Source organism: Chinchilla lanigera, unplaced genomic scaffold (assembly GCF_000276665.1).
Source record: "Chinchilla lanigera isolate Chin_1 unplaced genomic scaffold, ChiLan1.0 scaffold00018, whole genome shotgun sequence".
Classification (NCBI taxonomy): Eukaryota; Metazoa; Chordata; class Mammalia; order Rodentia; family Chinchillidae; genus Chinchilla; species Chinchilla lanigera.
The window spans coordinates 883,945-905,389 of NW_004955419.1; the positions used below are offsets into that span (position 1 = coordinate 883,945).

General features: G+C 57.5%; 2 protein-coding genes across 2 annotated transcripts in view; both read left to right on the forward strand.

Annotated features, from left to right (window-relative positions):
• On the forward strand, positions 1-3,325 carry LOC106148300 (basic proline-rich protein-like; the record flags this gene model as incomplete). The annotated part of the gene is given in 2 exon segments (XM_013513205.1): positions 1-294; positions 3,000-3,325. A coding segment is annotated over 1 exon segment (249 nt), but the record flags the coding sequence as incomplete, so codon positions are not given.
• Positions 3,326-7,188: 3,863 nt separating this feature from the next.
• Sh2d3c (SH2 domain containing 3C) overlaps positions 7,189-21,445 on the forward strand; it is a 29,930-nt gene continuing 15,673 nt past the window's right edge. Inside the window, exons 1-3 of the mRNA XM_005382410.2 lie at positions 7,189-7,225; positions 8,881-9,355; positions 18,605-18,644. Coding sequence (XP_005382467.1) covers positions 7,189-7,225; positions 8,881-9,355; positions 18,605-18,644 — 552 coding nt within the window. The remainder of the gene's footprint in view (positions 7,226-8,880; positions 9,356-18,604; positions 18,645-21,445) is intronic.

The following is a 21,445-nucleotide window of genomic DNA, read 5'->3' on the forward strand; positions in this document are numbered from 1 at the left end:
CACCGCCCACGGCCCCTCCTCCGCCCCCGGAGGTGGGGCCCCGCGCTTGACACCTGGCTACGGGGCGCCCTGCTGCTTGCCTCAGTTTACCCCCCAGCACCGGCTGCCGCGGGGAGAGCCCTTGCTCCCCGGCTGGGAGTGCACCCCAAGAGGCGAAGTCGAGAGGCGCCGAGGAAGCGGCCTCCGGCCCTGGGAGGAGAGATCGGCCCCCGCCGCCGCCTCCGCCAAGCCCCCGCCACTCGCCGTTGACATGGTAACCGACGGCCGCCAGGGGGCGCGACGATACTGGCGGCGGTGAGCAGGCAACGCCAGGCCTTATAGCCCTGGACCCCCTTCCAACCCACCCCACTACCGGTTTTCCGGGAGGCAGGGATGAGACCCAGAAGATCTCTGCCTCCACCACACTGCGCCAGAGCTAGTCCGGCCGGAGCCAAATCATAGCAAAAAGAGCTAACATTTATTCAGCCCCCGGAGTGTTCAGGAATTGCTAGGGGGTCCTACTGAATCCTGAACTAAGGCCCCATGCTCAGGACCACTCACCCATTTTACAGAGGAGGACATTGAGGTTCAGAAAGGGAAGGTCATTTGCCCAAGGTCACACAATAACAAAGCTGGATCTTCAGCGTGAAGAATCAGTTAGCTCGCGCTGTTTATAGTCGGGCCGGGAGGATGGCAGTGGGGCTTGAAGTCCTTATTGCAGACACCAAGCCCCCCTCGTCCCATGACCACACCCCCACCCATTCCTTCCCCAGCATCTTTCTGGCTCCGAAAGCCTCCTGCCTAGTCCTCCAGCTCTGCCCAGTTAGCAGCCCAACGAAACTGTCTTTTCTGCTTCCTCTGCACCCTCAACCTGTCCCCTCCTCTCCAGCCCGCTGTGGATGGCTCCTAAGTGGTCCTCCCAACCCCCCGCTACCCTCCTGCTGTGCTCCCTGATCCCAACCCACCCCCAGCTCCTGCTCCACCTGCTGGAAGCCCTCGGATTGCTCCTGGCTCTCACTCCGCCCTGGAGCCCCCTCCTGGGATGGTTTGAATGACCCTAGTGTCCCCAGAGGCCCTGTTCTGGGAGAAGGCCCTGCTGGGGAGGGTGTGGAGGGTCTGGGTTAGGAACAGGGATCCCCCTCCTGGGGGCAGTGTGGAGCCAGGTCAGGGAATGAACTAGAGCAGGCTTCATGGGTATATTACTGGTTAAAAGCAGGAAGCTGTTGAATCAGGAATAGGGAGGAAGAAAATAATCGCAGTGGTTACAATTTGCCAAGAGAAATGAATGGCCCAAGCCCTACACTTAGTGCTTTATGTGAGTTATGTCAATTGTCAGCCAAACCCAAAAAACAAACAAAAGCCGGGCATGGTGGTGCACTCCTGTAATCCCAGCACTCGGGAGGCTGAGGCAAGAGGATCACTGTGAGTTCGAGACCAACCTGGGCTACAAAGTGAGCTCAAGGCCAGCCTGAACTGCAGAGGGAGACCCTGTCTTAGAAAGACCAAAAAAAAAAAAAAAAAAAAAAATTGTCCGCCAAAGGAAGTGGGTGCTACTGTCACCTCCACTGCACAAAAGGCCTGAGACACAGAAGTTAATGCCCTTGGCCAGGGTCACACAGATGACCAGTGGCCACACTGGTGTTGGAAGCAGCTTCATCTGGCAGAAATCCCCAAAACTTGCAGATGTCAGGGCCCCCCCATCTGAGCCGGGTCAGAGCTCCACACCCTAGGGCCAAGGTGGGATGTGGGAAGGGACAGCAGCACGGGTGGATCTGCCCCTGGCTCGCCTCTGGCACTGTCAGCCTTTCAGGCCCCAGTGGGCTGCTTGCTTCCCACAGACCCTCCCTAAGTCACTTCCTGTGGCAGAGGACTTAGCCGAGTTTCCAGTGGTGCTGTCGCCTCCACCCCAGTATCCCTGGCCCGAGCCCTAACATCTGCCAGTCACTCCCCCTCAGGGCCACAGGCCCTCAGCCTTGGTGGGAAGGAGGCAGGAGCTGCCAGGGGCCCTCTGGAAGACTGCCCAGCTCTGAGGCCTGGGCCGCACAGCGCTGAGGCTGGCAAAAGCCAGGAAGAAGGAGGAACGAGCGGTTTCCCACTTGCTTTAACCTGTTTTGCTTTTTTCTTTCTTTCTTTCTTTTTTCTTCTTTTTTTGAGACAAGTTCTCGCTATGTACTTCAGGCTAGCCTTGAGCTCACTATGTAGCCAAAGCTGGCCTTGAACTTGCTGTGATCCTCTTGCCTCAGCCTCCCGAGTGCTGGGATTACAGCGCTGGGATTACACCCAGACACCTTTTTCTTTGTCTTGTTTTGTTTTGCTTTGCTTTGTTTGCCTTTTTTGAAACAGGGTCTTGCTCTGCGGTTCAGGCTGGCCTTGAGTCACTTCGTAGCCCAGGTTGGCCTCAGACTCAAAGTGATCATCCTGCCTCAGACTCCCGAGTACTGGGATTACAGGCATGCGCTAGCATGCCTGGCTTGTTTTGTTTTTTGAGACAGGATCTCTGATACACAGCCCAAGGTGGCCTTGAACTCCCGGGAGCCTCAGCCTCCCAAGTGCTGGGACATTAGGCGTGCACCACCACACCAGCTATTTACTGACTTGAGAGCAATGTCACCTGCTTCTGGTGGGTTGACTAAACTGGCAAGGTCCAGACATGGGACCTGTCCTCAATTAATGTCTATTGACTGGCTAGCTGTGCAGGCCCCAAGAAAGTCTCTGATCCTGCACCGTTGAACTGTTAGGGAAACTGAGTCACTAAATAAGGAAGTGAGCCACTGGCCACCGCGGTCTGGATCTCCATGTTCCTCCCTGGAGCAGGGACAAGTAGACACATGGAAGGGAAGGGAAGGGAAGGGAAGTCTCGTGGGGTGGGAACTCTCAGCTTCTGGAAAATTCCCTGGGTGAGGGGACACGGAAGAGAGGTGGCTGTGTGATGCCCAGGCCCTGTCCGACTGAGAAGTGCTGCTTCCCACCGCTTCGCTGCCTCCTACGTTGACGTGTGTCGTCTCCCTGACACTTTGCAGCACCTCTCTTAGGAGGCTGCTATTTTTGGGCCCAACTCACAGAAGACGAAACAGGCTCAGACTGGCCTAGTGACCCGCTGAAGATCACACAGCCAGGGGGCTTCCAAGGTGAGAGTTAAAGCCAGGTCCCTTGGCTCTCAAAGCCCAGGGTCATTGGTTCACCATCATGCTACTCCGCCCCAATGCTGGGCAAGCAGGCCCACCAAGGAAAAGCATCTGTTGAGCAGTGTGGCTCCCCTAGGGCCAGGGCCCAGGAGGGCGGGAAGGCCCGTTGCCCTCGCAGGAAGCTTGAGATGTCTTTGGCTTTGGTTTTTAAGACAGGGTCACACTGTATAGTTCAGGCTGGCTTTGAACTCACTATGTGCCCCAGGCTGGCCTGGAAATTGTGGTGACCCTCCTGCCTCAGTCTCCCAAGTGCTGGGATTGCAGGCTTGTGCCACCAGGTCTGGTTTAAGGTCTCTTTGGAACCTGCAAATAAAAACCCAAGTGAATGAAACACAAATGGGCTTCTTGGCAGGGCGCTCTGAGGGATGTGTGGCCTTATTTTATTGATGGGGAGAAAAGGCTCAGGGAAGGGACATGACTTGCTCAGGGTCATACAGGTGGGGACTAAGCTCAAGTTAGCCTGGGATCGATACTTTGTTTGTTTGGTTTTTTTTTGTTTTTTTTTTTCTGGTACCGGGAATCGAACTCACGACCTTGTGCTTGCCAGGCAGGCGCTGTGCTGCTGAGCTAAATCCCCAGCCCCCTGGGATCGATACTTTTATTTATTTTTATTTATTTATTTTTGCGTTTTTGAGACAGGGTCTCGCTATGCAGTTCAGGCTGGCCCTGAGCTCACTTTGTAGTGGAGGCTGGCCTCGAACTTGCAGCGATCCTCCTGCCTCAGCCTCCCAAGTGCTGGGATTACAGGCGTGCGCCACCATGCCCGCTGGATCGATACATTTTTTTGTTTTTTTTTGGTTCCGGGGATCAAACTCACGATCTTGCGCTTGCCAGGCAGGTGCTCATGCCACTGAGCTATATCCCCAGCCCTGGATTGATACTTTTGACTATGAAGTTTGAGGCCCTGATCCTCAGTCTGTCCTCTCCTCCAGCTTCCCAAGTCCCCACGCTGTCCCTGCTTGAGTCATGGACCGGAGAAGGGGCTAGGGCAGGGTTGGGGAGAGAGAGCAGAGCGGGGGTCCTGCGGCCCTTAGCTCCAGCTTCCAGCGGGAGGACTTGCAGGGCGCAGACTGAGCCGCGGGACAAAGCCCGAGCCCGGTGCAGGTCCAGGGCAGGCAGAGGCCTGGAGGGACCAGTGCACTGCGCTCAGCGCTCGGGGCTGCGGCACGCGGTGTGCTGGGCTGGCCTCCAGAGCAGGCTGGGTAGGGCCTGTGGCAGGGCCACTGCCAGCAGCTCTCCGGCCACACTCCCAACGGCCACTCAAGGCAGCACAAAGGGGGCTCTGAGCTCAGCACACTGAGCCCCATTCATTCTCCCGAGGATGACAGCAACTGCCCTGGCGCCCGCCAACAGCAGGCCGAGCCTAGTGCTGGCTGACAAGGCGTCTCTGCCCCAGCAATGCAGCTCTGGTGGCCCGGCCTCCCCGGCTCCCGCGCCGTGCCTGCCCCGCTGGGTTCGCCTAGCCTCGATCAGCGAGCCTCCTTTCTGTGCACCCCATCTCATCCCCAAGAGACCCCCAGGTGCTGGCTAGGAGGTCTCCCAAGGGCTGCTGAGACCCCATTTCACAGAGAAGCAAACTGAGGCCCACAGAGGCAAAGTCTCTTATGCATGACACGCAGCAAGTTGGAAATTGGCCTGGCCAGCAAGCCAGTACTGGCTGATGCCACAGCCAGGAGAAGTTAGCCCAAGTCACACTGAAACTGTCTTCTGGGAGAGAAGCTGGGACTCACCTGCAGCCCTGCATGAGGAAGACCCCTAGCTTCCACCAGGCTACCAGATCCTCTTTGTTTCCTGACAACTCAGCACAGAAGCCCAGTGGGTTTCGATGCCTGGTAGTCTGCCTGTACATGCTCTTCTTTGGCCTCAGTTTCCTCATCTGTGAAATGGGGACAAATACCAGGATTTGCCTAATGGGTCTGCTTTGTGGATCTAAGTGATGGTCTATGGGGGCTTCCAGCTCAGCAGGAGGGTTGGGATTGAGGCCCCTTGCCTCTAAGTCCATGGCCCAGAAACCTTACCCTTTTACTCAGACTTGGAGGCCGGGTCCATCTGGGCCTGTCTGTGAGCAGAATTCTGCTGCCATTACCTCAGGGTTGTGTCCCATCCCCAAAGGGCCCTGGGGTCCTCTTCACTCTATCGGAAGACTCAGCTGGAGCCAGACGTGGCAGACCATACCTACAAGCCCAGCATTCCAGGAGGCCAAGGCAAGAGGACAGCAAGTTCAAGCCAGCCTGGACAGCTTACAATTTAGCAGGAATTTATCTCAAATGTTAGAAAGGGGCTGGGGAGGATGTGACTCAGTGAAAAGGCCATGGGTTCAATCCCCAGGATGACAAAAACAAAAAAGTACAACGGTTCATCTGAGCCCCTGCCCACGAGGACCACATCCAGCCAGCAGGCCTGAGGAGGTCACCTGCATGGAAGTCAGCACCTCAGACTGCAGCCGGACAAGCAACTTCCTGTTCCCTCTGGCGAGACCGGGGCCATTATTAACATGGAGGGTACAGGAAGGAGCCATGTGAACATGAGCCCCTCTCTCACACCCTGGTTTCCAGCACAGGGGCCAGGATAAAAGTTGTCAAGCCTGGGCCCAGGGGTGTGGCTCTGTGGTAGTGCCTGCGTGAAGCGCTGGTACACACACACACACACACACACACACACACACACACACACACACGCCAACCACCTACAAATTGACAGTACACTTTGCCATGTTCCCACTGTAGAAATTTGGCGACTGAAGCTTCAAAGTGGAGATTATAACGTGTCAGCAGCATACACCTGGGTTTGAAACCCCTACATCTTGTGGCTTCTACAGGGTCTGAGACAGCCAGTGTATGACAGGAGGTCACATTTCCTCATCTCGGTTCTGCACACACACACACACACACACACACACACACACACGCCCACACACAAAGCAAACACAAGGAAGTTGTAAAGTGGAAGAACACCAGCTCGTAGGTTAGGGGATCTGAAAAGGTGAGATTTTTTGTTTTGTTTTTTGAAACAGGGTCTTGCTGTGTCCTTCAGACTGCCCACAAACTCATTATTATTATTATTATTATTATTATTATTATTATTATTTTGTCTTTTGGAGACAGGCTCTCGCTATGCAGTTCAGGCTGGCCCTGAGCTCACTTTGTAGCCCAGGCTGGTTTTGAACTTGCAAAGAACACAAACTTATTATGTAGCCCAGGCTGACCTTGAACTTACAACGATCCTCCTGCCTCAGCTTCCCTAGTGCTGAGATTACAGGCGTGCGCCACCGTAGCCAGTTTGGAAAGGCGAGCTGTTACCCAGTCTGTGTCACTGACTCGCTGTGCACCCTAGGAAAGCCCTCTGCTGCTCTGTGCCTCAGTCTTCCCCATCTCTGGCTCATAGGTGTGGTAGAACAAGTCCGGGGGTATCTGCTAGCTTGGAAAGGAGCAGCCATGCCTCAGCAGGCATGGACTGCGGGCCAGGCTCTGATTGGTGGACTGAACACAGGGCAAACTGAGGCTTAGGAGGTGTTTCTAGTCCAAGATCACATTGTGCCTAAGTGGCCTGCCAAGCGCTGAACTTGGGCCCGGTGGCCCGGAGCCCTGGGCCTGCTCACGGCACTCTGCTCACCACAGCTGCCAGTCCATTTCCCGGGCACCAAAGCTCGGGATGAAGTGTCCCGCACATCGGCCTGTGCTCTCGGGGGCCAGACCCTCAGCGGCAGCTGCCAGGGCCCCCGTGGCCCCGGCCCAGCAGGCACCGATCCCAGAGGCTGCGGTCTGTTCCCCAGCCCTCCCGGGTCCCGCGGGCTTGTGCTGTGCCCCCTGCCCCTGCGGCTGAGGCCAAGAAGGCGGCCCTCAGGGGCGGACAGGGAGGCCCCAGCCCCCGCCCCCTGCGGAGAGGGTGGGGGTGGGGCTGTGGGAGTTTCGCTGGTTTAAAAATACACAGAGGAAGCCAGTGAGGGCGAGAGAAGGGGAACGGGTGGGGGAGGCATCGCAACCCCGATGTCCAGCTGCCCCGGGGCTTCACACCGCTCGTCAAGATGACGGAGGGGCCCAAGAAGTCCAGCAGAAAGTTCAGTGAGTGCGGCTGTCCCTGTCCCTCTGTCTGTCCGCTCGGCTCTCCCTGCATCTGGTTCTGACCGCCGTCTCCTTTCTGTTTCTCTTTCTGTCCATCGCTGCGTGTCCCCAGCGTCTTGACATGGCCACATCTGTCACACCCCGGCCCAGGTCGCTCCTCTCTGTCTCTATCTCTGCGTCTGTCTCTGTGCCCGCTGCATCTCAGCCGCTCTGCTCTGCAGCATCTCTGCTCTTCTGATCTCGAAACTGGGCGGAGGAGACCGTTTCACGCCCCAGACCTAGGCGCACGCCGGAGCTTGGGAGTTACTAGAGCCAGCGCAGGGGCAGAGGGTGGTACCCTAGGGTGCTGCCCCCCATTCCCACCAGCATCGAGGCTGGGGGTCCTCAAGAAGCTCCAGGGCAAGGCACCGCCACCCACTGCTGTGTTGCTTCCCCAGCTGGGCGCCGCTGGCCCCGGCACACTGCTGTCCCCTGCTCCGATCTGACAGCACCGGGGTGTGTGTGCGCACGGGTGTGTGTGCTGCATTCCTCTAGTGGAAACCCTGAGGCCGAGCTTGTCCGGGACCTCGCGGACTAAGGAGTAGGTCTCATCCCATCTCTGGACTTGGGGCCTCAACTGCGCTCCCTGCTCCCACTGCCGTCCCCCCTGGACCCTCGGTGCCCAGGAGACAGAGCCCAAGCTGCTGGGAAGATGTGCAGTCAGTGGCCTCTTTTGCACCCTGGTGCAGTCTCTGTTCCACGCAGAGCCGTCTGAGAGCAGAGCGCCGGCAGGCAGTACGGGGCCAAGACAGGCAGGGCTGGGAACGAAGTTGCAGGGACCCACAGTCCCCAGCCATGGGCCTTCATCCGGTCTCAGCCAGGGCTCGCTGTGTGACACGGGCAAGCCCCTCTCCTTCTCTGGGCCTCAGTTTCCACCCTTGTCATAGGGAGCGTCATACCTACATTCCAGCGTGGGTGTGAGGACAGAGGAGGCAGAGGACGCCCAGAAAGTGGAAACTGCCAGAGTTTTTCCTTTTCACTCATCTGGAGGCCATAGGGAAGTTAGATGTGGTGGCCTGAGCGGGGACAGTCCCACGCTCAGGCAGGAAGGAGTGATGTCACAGCTTCCGTACCCCTGCGGAAGTGCAGAGAAGATGGTATCACCTGAGCACTGCAGCTGAGCTAGTGAGCTAGGAATGGGGCACAGGAAGGAGAGGACCCAGAGGAGCTAGGAGCGGCCCTTGGGCTGTGACCACTTCCTGCTCCTTTCCCCAGCCCTCCACAGAGAGGCCAGTGTGGACATCCCTCCTGCCCCGCAGTTCATGTCAGTGGTTGTTTTTCTTTTCTTTTTTTCCTGTCTTTTTTGAGACAGGGTCTCCCTATGCAGTTCAGGCTGGCGTTGAGCTCACTTTGTAGCCCAGGCTGGTCTCAAACTCACAATGATCCTCCTGCCTCAGCCTCCTAAGTGCTGGGATTCCAGGTGTGTGCCACCACGCCCAGCGATTTGTTTGCTTGGTGAACTCACTGTGAAACTTAGGCTGGGCTCAGACTCATAGGGACCGTCCTGCGTCGTCCTCCTGGGTGCTGGGATTTAGGCTGCATTGTAGTTTGTACTGTTATTATCACCGCTGCCGAGGCCATCAATGACTACTTTTCCTTCCTTTCATGCTTTCCAGAGTTCTTCAAGTTCAAGGGCCTTGGGAGTCTCTCCAACCTCCCCCGGTCCTTCACTCTGAGACGGTCTTCAGCCCCCAGCAGTATCAGGGCCCCTCTGGAGCCTGACACCTTCGAAGCCACACAGGATGACATGGTGACAGTTCCCAAGAGCCCTGCAGCCTATGCCCGTTCCAGTGACATGTACAGTCACATGGGCACCATGCCTCGACCCAACCTCAAGAAGGCTCGGGACAAACAGGCCACCCAGCAGGCCCAAGAGGTGGCACAGGAGCCCCATCTGGTCCCACGAGGTCTGCCCGACCCACCGGGCTTGGAGGCAGCCGAGGAGGAGGTGGAGGCTGGTGGCCCCCCGGAGGACACGGCGGCAGAGGAACCTGGCCCTTCCAGGATGGAGGTGGACACCTTGAGAAAGCCCGAGGATCCCACAGCAGACACGGAGGCGGGCGGAGTTCCTCAGGACGCCGGCCCAGAAGGGTAGGTGTTCCCCAGGGGTGGGGAGGGCAGGACCTTCGGGGATGGTGTCTCCAGCAACATCCGGGCCAAAAAAGAAAAAATCTGCACATTAACCAAGTACTTAGGGCAGCCAGGCACTGTGCTGACCCTGAGCCGTAACATCCTCAGAGAAAACTAGCAAGGAGAGGCTGCTACCGTTTCCAAACGACAGCTGCCACACTGAATGAACCGCAGCGAGGGGAGGTCGCCTGTCCAGCCGGGCTGCACCTCCCTGGCTGCCCTAGGACCCTTCTCCTGCCACCCGCTCCCTTAATTCAGCCTTATTCAGGCGTGGAGGAGCGGAGATTGCATCAGCGAAGAGGGCCCGATAGGTCCTGGGGAGTTCTGAGGTTTCCCAAGCCTGGGAGCCTCGGAGCCTGGGAGCCTGGCTGCTCGGCCCAGGGACGCTGACTGCTTCGCAGGAGAGGGGCGGGAAGGAGGGCTGCTTAGGGGCGTGGCCTTTCCTCGACTCGGCGAACCACAGGGAAAGCGAGCGGGGCGAGGGGCGGGGTGAGGAGTGGGAGGAGCGTGATCTGGGGCGTGGCCTCCCCGGCCTTAAACCGACGAGAAAGGGGCGGAGCGAGAGAGGGTGCGCAGGAGCAGGTCTTTCCATTCGAGGCGTGGCACAAATCGGAGGGGCGTGGCCGGGGCGTGGCCCATAGGTCAAGCCCCGCCCCTGGAGTCCTGCTTTGAGCTCCAGTTTCGCGGTCTGACAAGGGCGGCAGCCGCCGAGCTGAGGAGGTGCGCAAGGCTGCTGCTGGCGGTCACCGCTGGGAACCATGACCGCAGTGGGCAGAAGGTGCCCCACACTGGGGCTGCGAAGGTGAGTGGCCGAGGTGGGCCCGGGCAGGGCCAGCGTAGGGCACGAATGGCCTAAGGGGGAGTCCTGCACCCTTGGAGCGACGGACAAACCTGGGTGTCGGTCTGGCATCTGGGACTGTGTGTGTGTGTGTGTGTGTGTGTGTGTGTGTGTGTGCGTGCGCGCGCGCGCGCTACTGAAAATTGAACCTAAAGCCTTTCCACTGAGCTGTGTCTTTAGCCCTTATTTAACTTACTCATTTTGAGACGGGGTCTCACTAAATTGCGCAGGTGGGATTTTTGCCTCAGCTTCCTAGAGTGCTGAAATTACAGGCATGTGCCAGCCGCCATGCCTGGCCGACTGAACTTTTCTAAATCAGCTTTCGTGGGTTGTAATTCTGTCCCCAGCCCTGCCTCTGCTCGGGCCAGGCATCTGCTCATCAGCACCTCAGGACAGTCCCAGGAGAGAGGGATTCTTAGCACCCCCATTTTGTGGATGAGGGAGGAAAGGTTTGCTTGCGAATCTGACGCTGCAAGTAGAAGGCGCAGGAGGACCGTGTGCTGACACTTCGGCAGACGCGCCCCTCCAGCGGGGCCGGGGCCTGTGAGCGAAGGTCTGGGGCGCCTTCAGAACACCAAGTCAAGACCCACCTCAGCTTTTCTCCCTGTAGGCAGAAGCCTGCTGGTCCTGGCAGTGCCTTCTGCGTCAGGCTTGGCCCGGAGCTGTCGGAGGGAGTAGGCAGACACCCCCTGCCCCCACCATCACCTGAGTGTCCAGAGGTTCTGGGGAGCCAGCCAGACTAACACTGTCCTGGTGCCCTGAGATCCAGCATCCCACGGGAAACCTTGGTCCAGGGCCGGGCACCCAGGGAGCCCCTTTTCCTTGTGACCACTCTGGCCCTCCCCACACCCGTCATCTGCTCCCCAGTAGCCCACAAGGGCCTGTGAGGGCCTGGGGAGGGTGGGAATTGCCAGAGGACAGCATGGGCCCCACTGACCAGGTCCTGGCGCGCAGGGGCTCTGTCCCCAGCCCCTGGGAGGCAGGGTGCACCTGGAGCAGGAGGAAGGAAGGGGAAGAGGTGAGGCTGCAGGAGTTTCCTGGTGTGCTGTTCGTGCTGAGATCCTCAGAGAGCAGGAAGGAGGGAGGGGGCCGTCCACCCGCTCCCAGGCTCCGAGCTCCCGAGGACCCAGGGCTCCTGCGGGGAGAGCCTTGGAGCCCCCTCAGCCCTTAGCACAGAGGAGGAGGGGAGCCCTGGAGCTGGACAGAGCCCCTGACACAGCCCGCCCCACCCGCACAGCACTTGTCAAGCCAGGGTCCCCAGGGAGGGCCCTAATGGGGCTGACGGGGAGTGACACAGCCATGATGGCGCCTGGAGAGTGGGCACCTCTGTTGCTCCATTTTGTCAGCGAGGGCTGAGGCTTACAGAGAGAAAGCACCACCCCCCGGGGTCACAGATTAAGCACCGGCCCTAGATTTGTCCCAGGCCTGACCGACACCCAAGGCCAAGGTCTTAAGCTACAGGTCATCTTTCCGTCAAAGCTTGGTCTACCATTATTGTAAGTGACTTTCCACAACACTCTGGGAAGGAGCTGACAGGAGCCCATTTTACAGGTGCTGACATGGAAGAGGTTAATAACAAGATGTGGCTGGGTGTGGTGGCACTCAGGAGGCAGTGGCAGGAGGATTGCTGTGAGTTCAAGGCCAGCCAGCCTGGACTACACAGCAGGACCCTGTCTCAAAAACAAATAAACAAGGCAAAGAAACCAAAACAGATAGCATGCTGGAATCTCAGTTAGTGGCTATGGCATTTCCCTCATGTTTATATTTACCGAGGTTCACCCATGCCACTAGCCTCTGGGGAGACAGCACGGAGCATGGCAGACCCTCACCCTGGAGCCCCAGTTCAGGGAAGAGAGATGGTAAAGCAGAGAGATGAGTTATATGCACAACTAGAAGAAAAAAGAACCACTAAGAAAATGTAAAATCAAGTGAGGGAATTGGTCTTGGGGGAAATGGCTGGTAGTGACAATTTAGGAAGATTAGTCAGGAAAAGTCTCTGTGAGGAAGTGATGTTTGAACAAAAGAATGAGGGACAACGCCTCTTCTTGTCTAAGGAAGCACATGTCAAGGTTTGGGAAGAGCACGTGCAAGGGTCCTGAGGTAGGAAAGTTCTCTGCATGTTTGAGGAACAAAGAGCAGGGCCCAGAATAACTAGAGCAGAGCAGGATGGGGAGGATAGGGAAAGGAGAGAGAAGTTAGAGAGAAAATGGCTTTAGATAGACCAGCAAGGACTTGGCCTCGGCTTAGTGACATGGGAGCCACAGCTGGCCTCTGCTGGAGGGTCCCACTCTGAGGTGTTTCCCGAGGCTCTCTCAGGAGGGTCTGAAAACCGTTCTGCTTCTTTGTTCTGGCACCGCCCTAACGTCCTTTGCCTCCCACCTGACCACTCGGGCCCCCAGTCCCAGGGGAGCTGTTTGGAGCAGAGCTGGGGCACCCTGTGTTCCCCTGCCTGGCCCTGGTGCCAGGCACCGAGAAGCGGCCACGCCCCCCCCCATTTCCTTTAGGAATGTTGATTCCGGTCCAAGCATTCCCAGCTCTCCCCCAGTCCCACGACCCTCTCTTGGCCTGCAGGTGACGTCAGCGGCCGGGCATCTGGTAGCGATTACCCACCGGGGAGGGGGTGCTGGGCCCGGGCCCTGCAGCCTCCTTGGGCTTGCGAGGCCCGTCCTTGTCATTTGAAGGGGCCCAGCTGCTCCTGCGTCTCATTTCCTGTGAAGACTTTCTCACAGTCCCGAGACCCCAGACGCCTTGGACTGTGGGAACCCGGCTGCCTGGGGAAGGATGGGCCACCCCCCACCTCCACCCCACCACGTGCCCCTCCCAACCCTCAGGGGCCCTGTCAGCGGGCTGTCCACCGGGAGGCCGGAGGCGTGGGGCTCAGGGGTCACACCCTCAGCAGCTCGTTCACCCAAGGAGGGAGCCCTTCCCCTGTCTGAGCCTCAGTCTCCTCATTTGTACACTGAGGAGACAGATGGCACCTTCTTCACCGGACAGATGGCAGGTACAGGTTTTCCCCTGGGCCTGGACCCGGGAAGGGCCAGGAACGGACAGAGCTGCTTGTGCAGAGGAAACGGAGGCCAGGGGAGGGGGCTTGCCTGGTCATGGCTTCCCACCTCCTTGCTGGGGGCCCTCATGGCCCTAGAGGGTCTTTTCTCTATCACCCCATTCCCCTTCCTGGCCTTGGATCTGGGTTCCTGCCTAGTTTTTGTTTTTTGTGTTTTTGAGATAGGGTCTCGCTGTGTAGTTCAGGCGGGCCTTGAAGTCACTATGTGGCCCAGATTGGCCTTGAACTTTTGGCAATCCTCCTGCTTCAGCCTCCTGAGTGCAGGGATTACAGGTGTGCACCGCTGTGCCCAGCCTTCCTGGTTGAAATACTATTTTTTTCACCCTCTGCTCCCCAGTTTCTCCTGTTTCCACCCAGCAGCTGCTCCCAATTTCCAGGGGAGCCCACCCAGCTGAGGAACAGAGCGTAGAACCTGAGCTCAGGCCAAGCCATTCGCCTGGAACAGCTGTGCCCCCTGGGTCAAGCTCCGAGCCTCAGTCCTCTGTGCGGTAAAGTGGGGCTTCCAGGTCACAGGCATGCAGTCGGCACTCAACAGTTGCCTGCCCTGGCTTACGCCTGTAATCCAGCACTTGGGAGGCTGAGACGGGACAATCACAAATTCAAGGCCAATCTGAACTACATGGCGAGACCTTGTCTTAAAAAAAAAAAAAAAAGAAAGAAAGGAAAAAGTGCCTGCCCCTTTGCTCTTCTGCACTGGTTTTTGTTTTGTTTTTGTTTTAGTTTTTTGGGGCAGGGTCTTACTCTGTAGCCCAGGCTAGCCTTGGAGTTGCAGAGCTCCTCCTGCCTCAGCCTCCTGAGTGCTGGGATTACAGGAATGGTCTACCAAGTCCAGCGTGCAGTGGGTTTTAAGTGTCATTAACAGCCCAGGGCTCAGCACCCTCAGCTGTCCCTTGGGACAGTGGCACCGAGTACCCTGCCCCCAGGCTTTCCACCAGCCAGGTAGGGAAGGAGCAGGGACTCTCCGGGCCCCCTGTTGGAATATCTTTGAGCGGTGTGCAGGGCAGGCGCTAAAGCCAGGAGCATGGGGGAAGGGAAATCCCACCCACAGCTCCAGGGCTGAAGTCCGCTGGTTGGGGGAGGAGGGACAGGGCTTCCCAGCCTTCTGCCCAAGGCCTGTCCCTTCTCTGGCAGGGCAGTGGAGGTTGGAGCAGGTCGACGCCAGCCCAGGAGCATGGCGTGGGGGTCCCCGTGGCTGGGTGTACCCAGTCCTCAGGTGAGGAAGTGGGGCCTCTCAAGAGGAGGCAGGGGGCTCGTGCAGGTAGAGAAGCAGGTGACAGGGGCTGGGGCCAGGTGACCAGGCCCTGAGCCCTGGAAGATAGAACTGGGGACAGACAGGGCAGACGGGGCTCCGCAGAGGGCAACCGCCAGACAGGCAGGGCGACACAGGGCGACACTGCCAGCACTCCTGAAGGTGCAGTTCAGATTTAAACAGCGCTGGGGAAATAAAGGATAATGGGCTTTAATTACTCCTCATTAATGCGATTAATTAAGGCAATGTATGCAGTAAGTGGTATCAGTTATCGGAGCAAATCAGTTCATTCAGGCAATGAGAGGGGTTGATTATTTAAATAATTAATGTGGTTGATGAATGGGCCTGGTTTGGCTCTGTTGTCACTATTACTTATTAATTGATTTCACCATGAATATTCGAGGGAAAATGTCCTAAAACTATAAAGTAAGAAATTAATTAATTAATGGAGCTAAGGTTTTTACAAACGGGTGCTTAGAGTCCTGGGTTTGATGGAGGGGAGCCTGTTCTGGAAATCAAGCAATGCAAGAGCTGAAGGTTGAATAGGAATGGCCTGGGGAAGGGGAGAAGGTAGGACGCCAGAGGGAATGTCGTGTGCAAAGGCCCTGAGGCCACAGGGAGTGGCACTCATGGAGGAAGTTGAAAGTTTCCAGAGACGGTGATGTGAGGCCAGAAGGAAAGAGGTGGACCAAAACAAGAGGACTGGACTTTGTCCTGGGGGAAGCAGGGGCTGCTCAGATATTCATTCACCTGAAGAATAGTGGGGCTGAAGCCAGGTGTGGGGGCCCCCCGCCTGTAGTCTCAGCACTGTGGAGAAGGTCACGCTTCAGACGGTGGCCAGAGCAGGGCTCCACAGAAGAAGGGCTTCCAGGGAGGACCTAAGGAAACAGGGAGGGAGCCCTGGGGACCTCTGGAAAGAAAGGGCTTCAGCAGAGGTGACAGAAGGTGCAAAGGCCTTGGGATCTCTGGTGCTGGGGGACAGAGGTCAATAAGATGCTTCTGGGTAAGGGACTTGATCTGGCATAGGTGGTAAGAAGCGGCTGCGAGAGGACCCAGGGCTCTCACTTGGTGCGACATGGGGCCACACCTGGGGTGGTAGGGTTAGGGTTAGGGTTAGGGTTAGGGTTAGGGTAGCAGAGGCCAGCTGTGACTGACTTCCCTTTAAAAGGACTGCCATGACCACTGGAGAGGGGGGCGTGGGGCCATGGGATGGGTGGAGGCGGGGCTGGTGGCCACAGTCCAGGCAAGCCATGGCAGCCATGTAAGCGGCCAAGGTCACATACATCTCAGAAACGTCATCGTGCTCGGGAGGGGCGGGGCGGGGAGGGCTGCTGTGTCCTCAGTTTCCTGCCAAGGCCGCTGTCTTCACGGCCCTACTGGCTCTGGCCATGTCACCCAGGCGGGTCTCTGAGGCAGGCACCCCACTGCCAGGGTGCCGCGCCCACCCCAGGCCCAAGGGGAAGGGGACAGGAAGCTGGAGGAAGCGCAGGCCATCCCCGTGTCCTGGCTCCTCTGTTCCCAGCAGAGGGCGGATTTCCGGGCCTGAATGGCCGGAAAGGCTGGGATGGGACACCTCACCCGGGAAGGGAGGGGAGCCCCTCTGCCCCTCACCCTGCAGCCTCCGGACAGACAGATGGATCCAAGGCTTAGGAAGCTACTGCTGCAGGGGGCAGCTTGAGGGACAGTCTCTAGAGGTCAGGAAGGACTTCCTGGAGGCCTGTCAGCAGCAAGGAACCCCAGAATGTCAAGACCGACATCTCAGGAGCTGGGGTTCCTATAATATTTATTTTTATTCTCTTTCTTTTTTTTTTTGGTACTGGAAATGGAACTCAGGACCTCGTGCTTGCCAGGCACGCGCTTGTGCCACTGAGCTATATCCCCAGCCCATGTTTCTTTTGCTTTCTCTTTTTTCTTTTTTTGTACCAGGAATCGAACTCAGGACCTTGTACTTGCCAGGCAGGTGCTTGTGCCGCTGAGCTATATCCCCAGCCCTAATATTTACTTCTTTTAGCTCAGCTTTATTTTGTGTAAATATTAAGCTCCTACTTTTTGTTGTTGATTTTATTTGGATTTGGTCTGGTGTTTTGGGTTTTTTTTTTTTTTTTTTTTGTCTTTTTGAGACAGGGTCTCTCTATGCAGTTCAGGCTGAACTTGAGCTCACTTTGTAGCCCAGGCTGGCCTCGAACTCACAATGATCCTCCTGCCTCAGCCTCCTGAGTGCTGGTATTATGTCCAGTTTAGGCTTTTGTATTTGAGCAAATATTTCCCTAAGATCCAGCCTTCCCTCACCACTTTGCAGTCTAAGTTGACAAACACGATGGTTGTGGCTATGACAGGCTATGACAGGTCATGCGTCCCTTGAAGCTCCTGAGCTCCTGGAATGTGCCAGGTGCTCTGCTGGGGACTGGTAGCTTGAGGTGACAGAGACAAAGCCTGCACCCTGCTGGTGGCATCCGATACTGTGCAGTTAAATAAACACAGAACAGTCATTCCAGGCGGGGGTTGGAAACCCCAGGAGAGTGAAGCGGGCCTCGGGAGAGTGTGGAGGAGAGTTGTTCTAGGTGGGTGGTCTTGGAAAGCTGCTCAGAGAAGGTGACTTTAAGCAGAGCCCTGAGCAAAAGGGAGTGAGGGGCAAGCCAGAGGATGATCTGGAGAGGAAGAGTCTAAGCCTGGCACTCTGAGCAAGTGCAAAGGGCCTGTGGCAGGAATGAGCAGGTAAGGAGACTGATGTAGCTGGGCCAGAAGGGTGGAGGGGTGGCAAGATAGATGGTCAGAAACCACCAGCCCTCTCAGGACTTACAGGCAAAGGAGCGTGTGGCCTGGCCTATGCCTGTATTCCGGCTTAAGAATGGCACCCCCTTATTTGGATGGCCAATTACATGGCCATGAAGGGGAAAATAAATTTTGTTCTTCAAGAGATAGGAGGGCTGGATATGTAGCTCGGTGGTAGAACATTTGTCCAGAGTGCATGAGACCCTACGTTCATCCCCAACTCCACATGCACACACACAAAAAAGAATTTTCACCAGGCATAGCGGCTTGTACCTGTGTAGTTGGGAGCTCCTTGGGAGGCTGAGGCAGGAGAATCCCTTGAGCCCAGGAATTTGAGGCCAGCCTGGGCAACACAGCATGACCCCTATTGAGAAGAGGGGGGCAGAGGCAGGAGCCCTTCCCGCCTGGTCGGGAGCGGTGTGCAAGTGATGTGTGTGCCTGGTGTGCACCACCACAGGGCCTTCACTGTGACCTTAGGTACTGCCTGGAGGAGGAAGGGAAGCAACAGAGAGGAGCGGGCCTGGGGCGCTGGCCAGGAGGCTCCTGAGTGCTCCTGGGGCTACGTGGGTGGCCAGGCCGGGCAGGCGTCACCTGGAGAGCCGCGGTCAGGATCCGTCCAGAAGCACAGCCCCAGGTTTCTGGCCAGGCTGGGGGGCTGGTGTCAGGCAAAGGTTTTGGCCACAGCCGCAGAAGATGACAGCGACAACGTCAGCAGAGACGGGAAGATGCCCGGAGACAGATGCGATGCGGCCGGGATGCCTTCAGACCTCTGCGGGAGCCGTCTGGGTCTCGGGGTGGGTGCAGCGGGGCCAGGGCCAGGGACGGCGCTTAGGGCGCAGCTGGGGGACGTGGCTCCTGGCGGCCCTCACGGGGAGGGATATACACGTATCTCTCGGGAATCATCCTATGTCTGCTGGGTGCCAGCCCGAGGAGAGAAGGCTGCGCCCACGGGGCCTCCAGCGCTTGAAGTCAGGGCCCCGGAGCACAAGCAGCAAACCAGGAGACCAGGGAGTCCCAGTGATTCAGAACCAGACCCGAGTTACACATGCGCCATTCACAACTCCTGGAGACGGCTCCATTAGGTGCTGGCCTTACTTCTGATTTACCAACACCCAGGCTCAGAGAGGTGGCGGCCCTTGCGCAGGGCTGCACAGCCAGGCCAGCAGACTCTAGTGAGTACTATCACTTCAGCATGAGCCCTCCGGGCTCCCCGCGGGCAGGTAGGCAGAGGCGGAGGACTCGGGCTGTGCAGGGCTGGGGACGCTCACCTGTCTTCTTTCCTTGCAGGGCCTCAGGCGAGCTGGAGGCTGCGGGGGACTACGTGAAGGTAGGAGGGCTGGGTGTGGGCGCGCGCTCAGAGCCTGTACTGCCCGGCCACGGCCACGGCCACTTTCCCGACCTCCTCAGGAGGCTCAGGGCCTGGGTTCACCCTCAGCAGCTTCTTCTCTTGAAGGCCCCAAACTCAGCTGCCGCTGGATGGGACCCTGGGGTATCTCCCTGAACCTGCGGCCTCTTCCCTGAGCTACACCCCCAGCCCTTTATTTATTTATTTATTTATTTATTTATTTTTTATTTTTTAATTTTTTTTTGAGACAGGGTCTTACCATGCAGTTCAGGCTCGCCTTGAGCTCACTTTGTAGCTTAGGCTGGTCTCGAACTTGCAACAATCCTCCTGCCTCAGCCTCCCGAGTGCTGGGAGTACAGGCGTGCGCTACCACGCCCGGCTCCTTTATTTATTTTTAATTTTGACCTGAGCTCTCAGTAAGTTGCCTGGGCTGGGCTCACACTTTCGATCCTCCTGCCTCAGCCTCCCAGAGTACTGGGATTGCAGTGCTGGGATTGGGCACTTAGCTCCACCTAGTAGTTAAGCCTTTGTTGTGCGCTGGAGCAGGGAGAGGGCAGCAGGAAGACCTTCATCAGGGACAATGGGCACGGCTCAGACCCATCTCAGGCTTGCTTCCTTCTGGGCACTGGGAACTTTGCAAGTGTGGTTTTGAAATAAGCATATAATGTCACGGTGCTAACTGACATTTTGCGTGCGGACTGTGTGAGCCCTGTACTGGCTGCTGGTTGCATGAACGGAGTCAGACTTCCTCCTCAGCAGGGCTGCAGGGGGCTCCGTGTGCCCACTCACAGCCTCACAGCTGGGCACTCCACAGGGCAGAGCTGGGCTTGCAGATGCCGAGGCTCAGCACAATGTCCTGGGCCTTGTACCACCCTGCGCTGGCCTGGAGCTGAGTTCTGGGCACAGTGCAGAGGGCAGGGCAGGCACTGTGCCCTGTGCCCAGAGGGCTGCCAGCGCGGCGGGGCCCAGGACGGAAGCATACAACGGCTTGGGCAACGCGCTCGATGCAAGCCTCGGTCCCGGGCGTGGACTTCACCTTTGAGCTCGGTGTTCGGGCACGGGAAGTGGGGTCACAGTGCTGCCTCCAGCCTGCCCCCACCGCCCCCAGCAGGCTCTGGCAGGGAGCTGGGGAGGAAGAACCCAGGAAGGCTTTCTGGAGGAGGAAGCATAGGAGCCAGGCCCTTGCGGTTGGCCAGCAACGTTCACTGTCATTTCTCCTTGAATGGAAAGCTACAGCGGGGCAGAGGGGCTGGAGGGGGTCCAGGCCCGGTCAGTCAGCGCAGGCGTAGGGTGTGTGAAAGCCAGGCCCCAGCTCCTCTTCCAGTGCCATAGACCACAGGGGAGGGACTGAAGTGGGCCACGTGTCCCCACCCCACCAACCCTAGCTGCCACGCAAGGTAGTGGGATCCCTGTGAATTGTCAGCTTTTTATTTTTCTTTTGGTTTATGGTGTAGATTTTTTAAATTTTAAAGGAAATAACACCTATTCACTGGAACTGATTAAACAACCCCCCGAAGACTAAAATCAAAGCCATGTTAGTTTTATTTTTGTATCTTTTTGGTCTTTTTTGAGACAGGGTCTCACTATGCAGTTCAGGCTGGCCATGAGCTCACTTTGTAGCCCAGGCTGGTCTTGAACTCGCAATGATCCTCCTGCCTCAGCCTCCCGAGTGCTCGGATTACAGGGCTGTGCCACCATGCCTGGCCAGTTTTATTTTTTGAGCTCCAACAAGGGCTGGAATCAACAGTCAGTTTCTAAAACTCCACCCTGAAGAGTTGGCATCCGGAACACTTTGGTTCTAAAATTCTGAGACCACAGAGTTGCAGGCTCCAGGTTCAGAGCTTCAGGTATTTTTACAGGAAATAAACAGCGGGATCAAGAGTGGTGGACCCAGCTGACAGAGTCTGAAGGGCCTGGGTGCCAGGCTGCTGAAGAGCCTTACGAGCCAGCCTAAGATGAGGGGTCCAGACGGGGAGACCCCAAGCTGGAAAGCAATGCCAGGCATTTGCCCAGCGCTTACTATTTATTTGTTTGTTTGTTTGTTTTGGACACAAGGTCTCACTATGTAGCCCAGTTTGGTGTTGGACTTACCAGATAGCCCAGGCTGGCCCTAAACTCTTAGCAATCCTCCTGCCTCAGCCTCCTGAGTGCTGGGATTACGGGCATGTGCCGCTGCACCTCTCTGAGCACTTTGTGCCTGGCAACTTCCATGCGGGCTCTCAGCCAACACTCAGTTCCCCGAGGTCACACAAGTATTAGATGTGTGTTCCAGATGCTTCTCCAAATGAGCAGATCGGGCTCCCACAGAAGAGGGGGATGCACCAAGACTTGGGGGAGAGACAAGATGAACGCGGTTGGCGCTCTGACCACTGGGCTTCCCTAACACTCTAGACCCAAGTCAGCCAGGCGGGTGCGACTCCTGATCAGAGATGGGAAAACTCGAGTCTCCGGGAGATTTCCCGAGGCCACAAAGGACTGGGTCCAAAACATACAGCGATTTTTTTTCCAGCTTTAGATATGATTTCATTCAAAGTCCCTGCCCGCTCAGGGTCCTGGAGGGGAGCGGCGAGCTGGGGAGTCCGGAGCCCCCCATCACCAGCCCGCCTATCCCTCCTGCGCCCCGCGGCCCCAGTGACAGCCCCCTCAGCAGCCCGCAACCCCGCGCCCCGGCTCCCGGCGGCCCGAGCGAGTGCGGGACCCGAGCGCAGGGGGCGCGGGCTGGGAGTGGGGGGCGGAGGGAGGAACAATGGCCCCCTCCCCGCCCCGCCGGCCGGAGGGTGGGG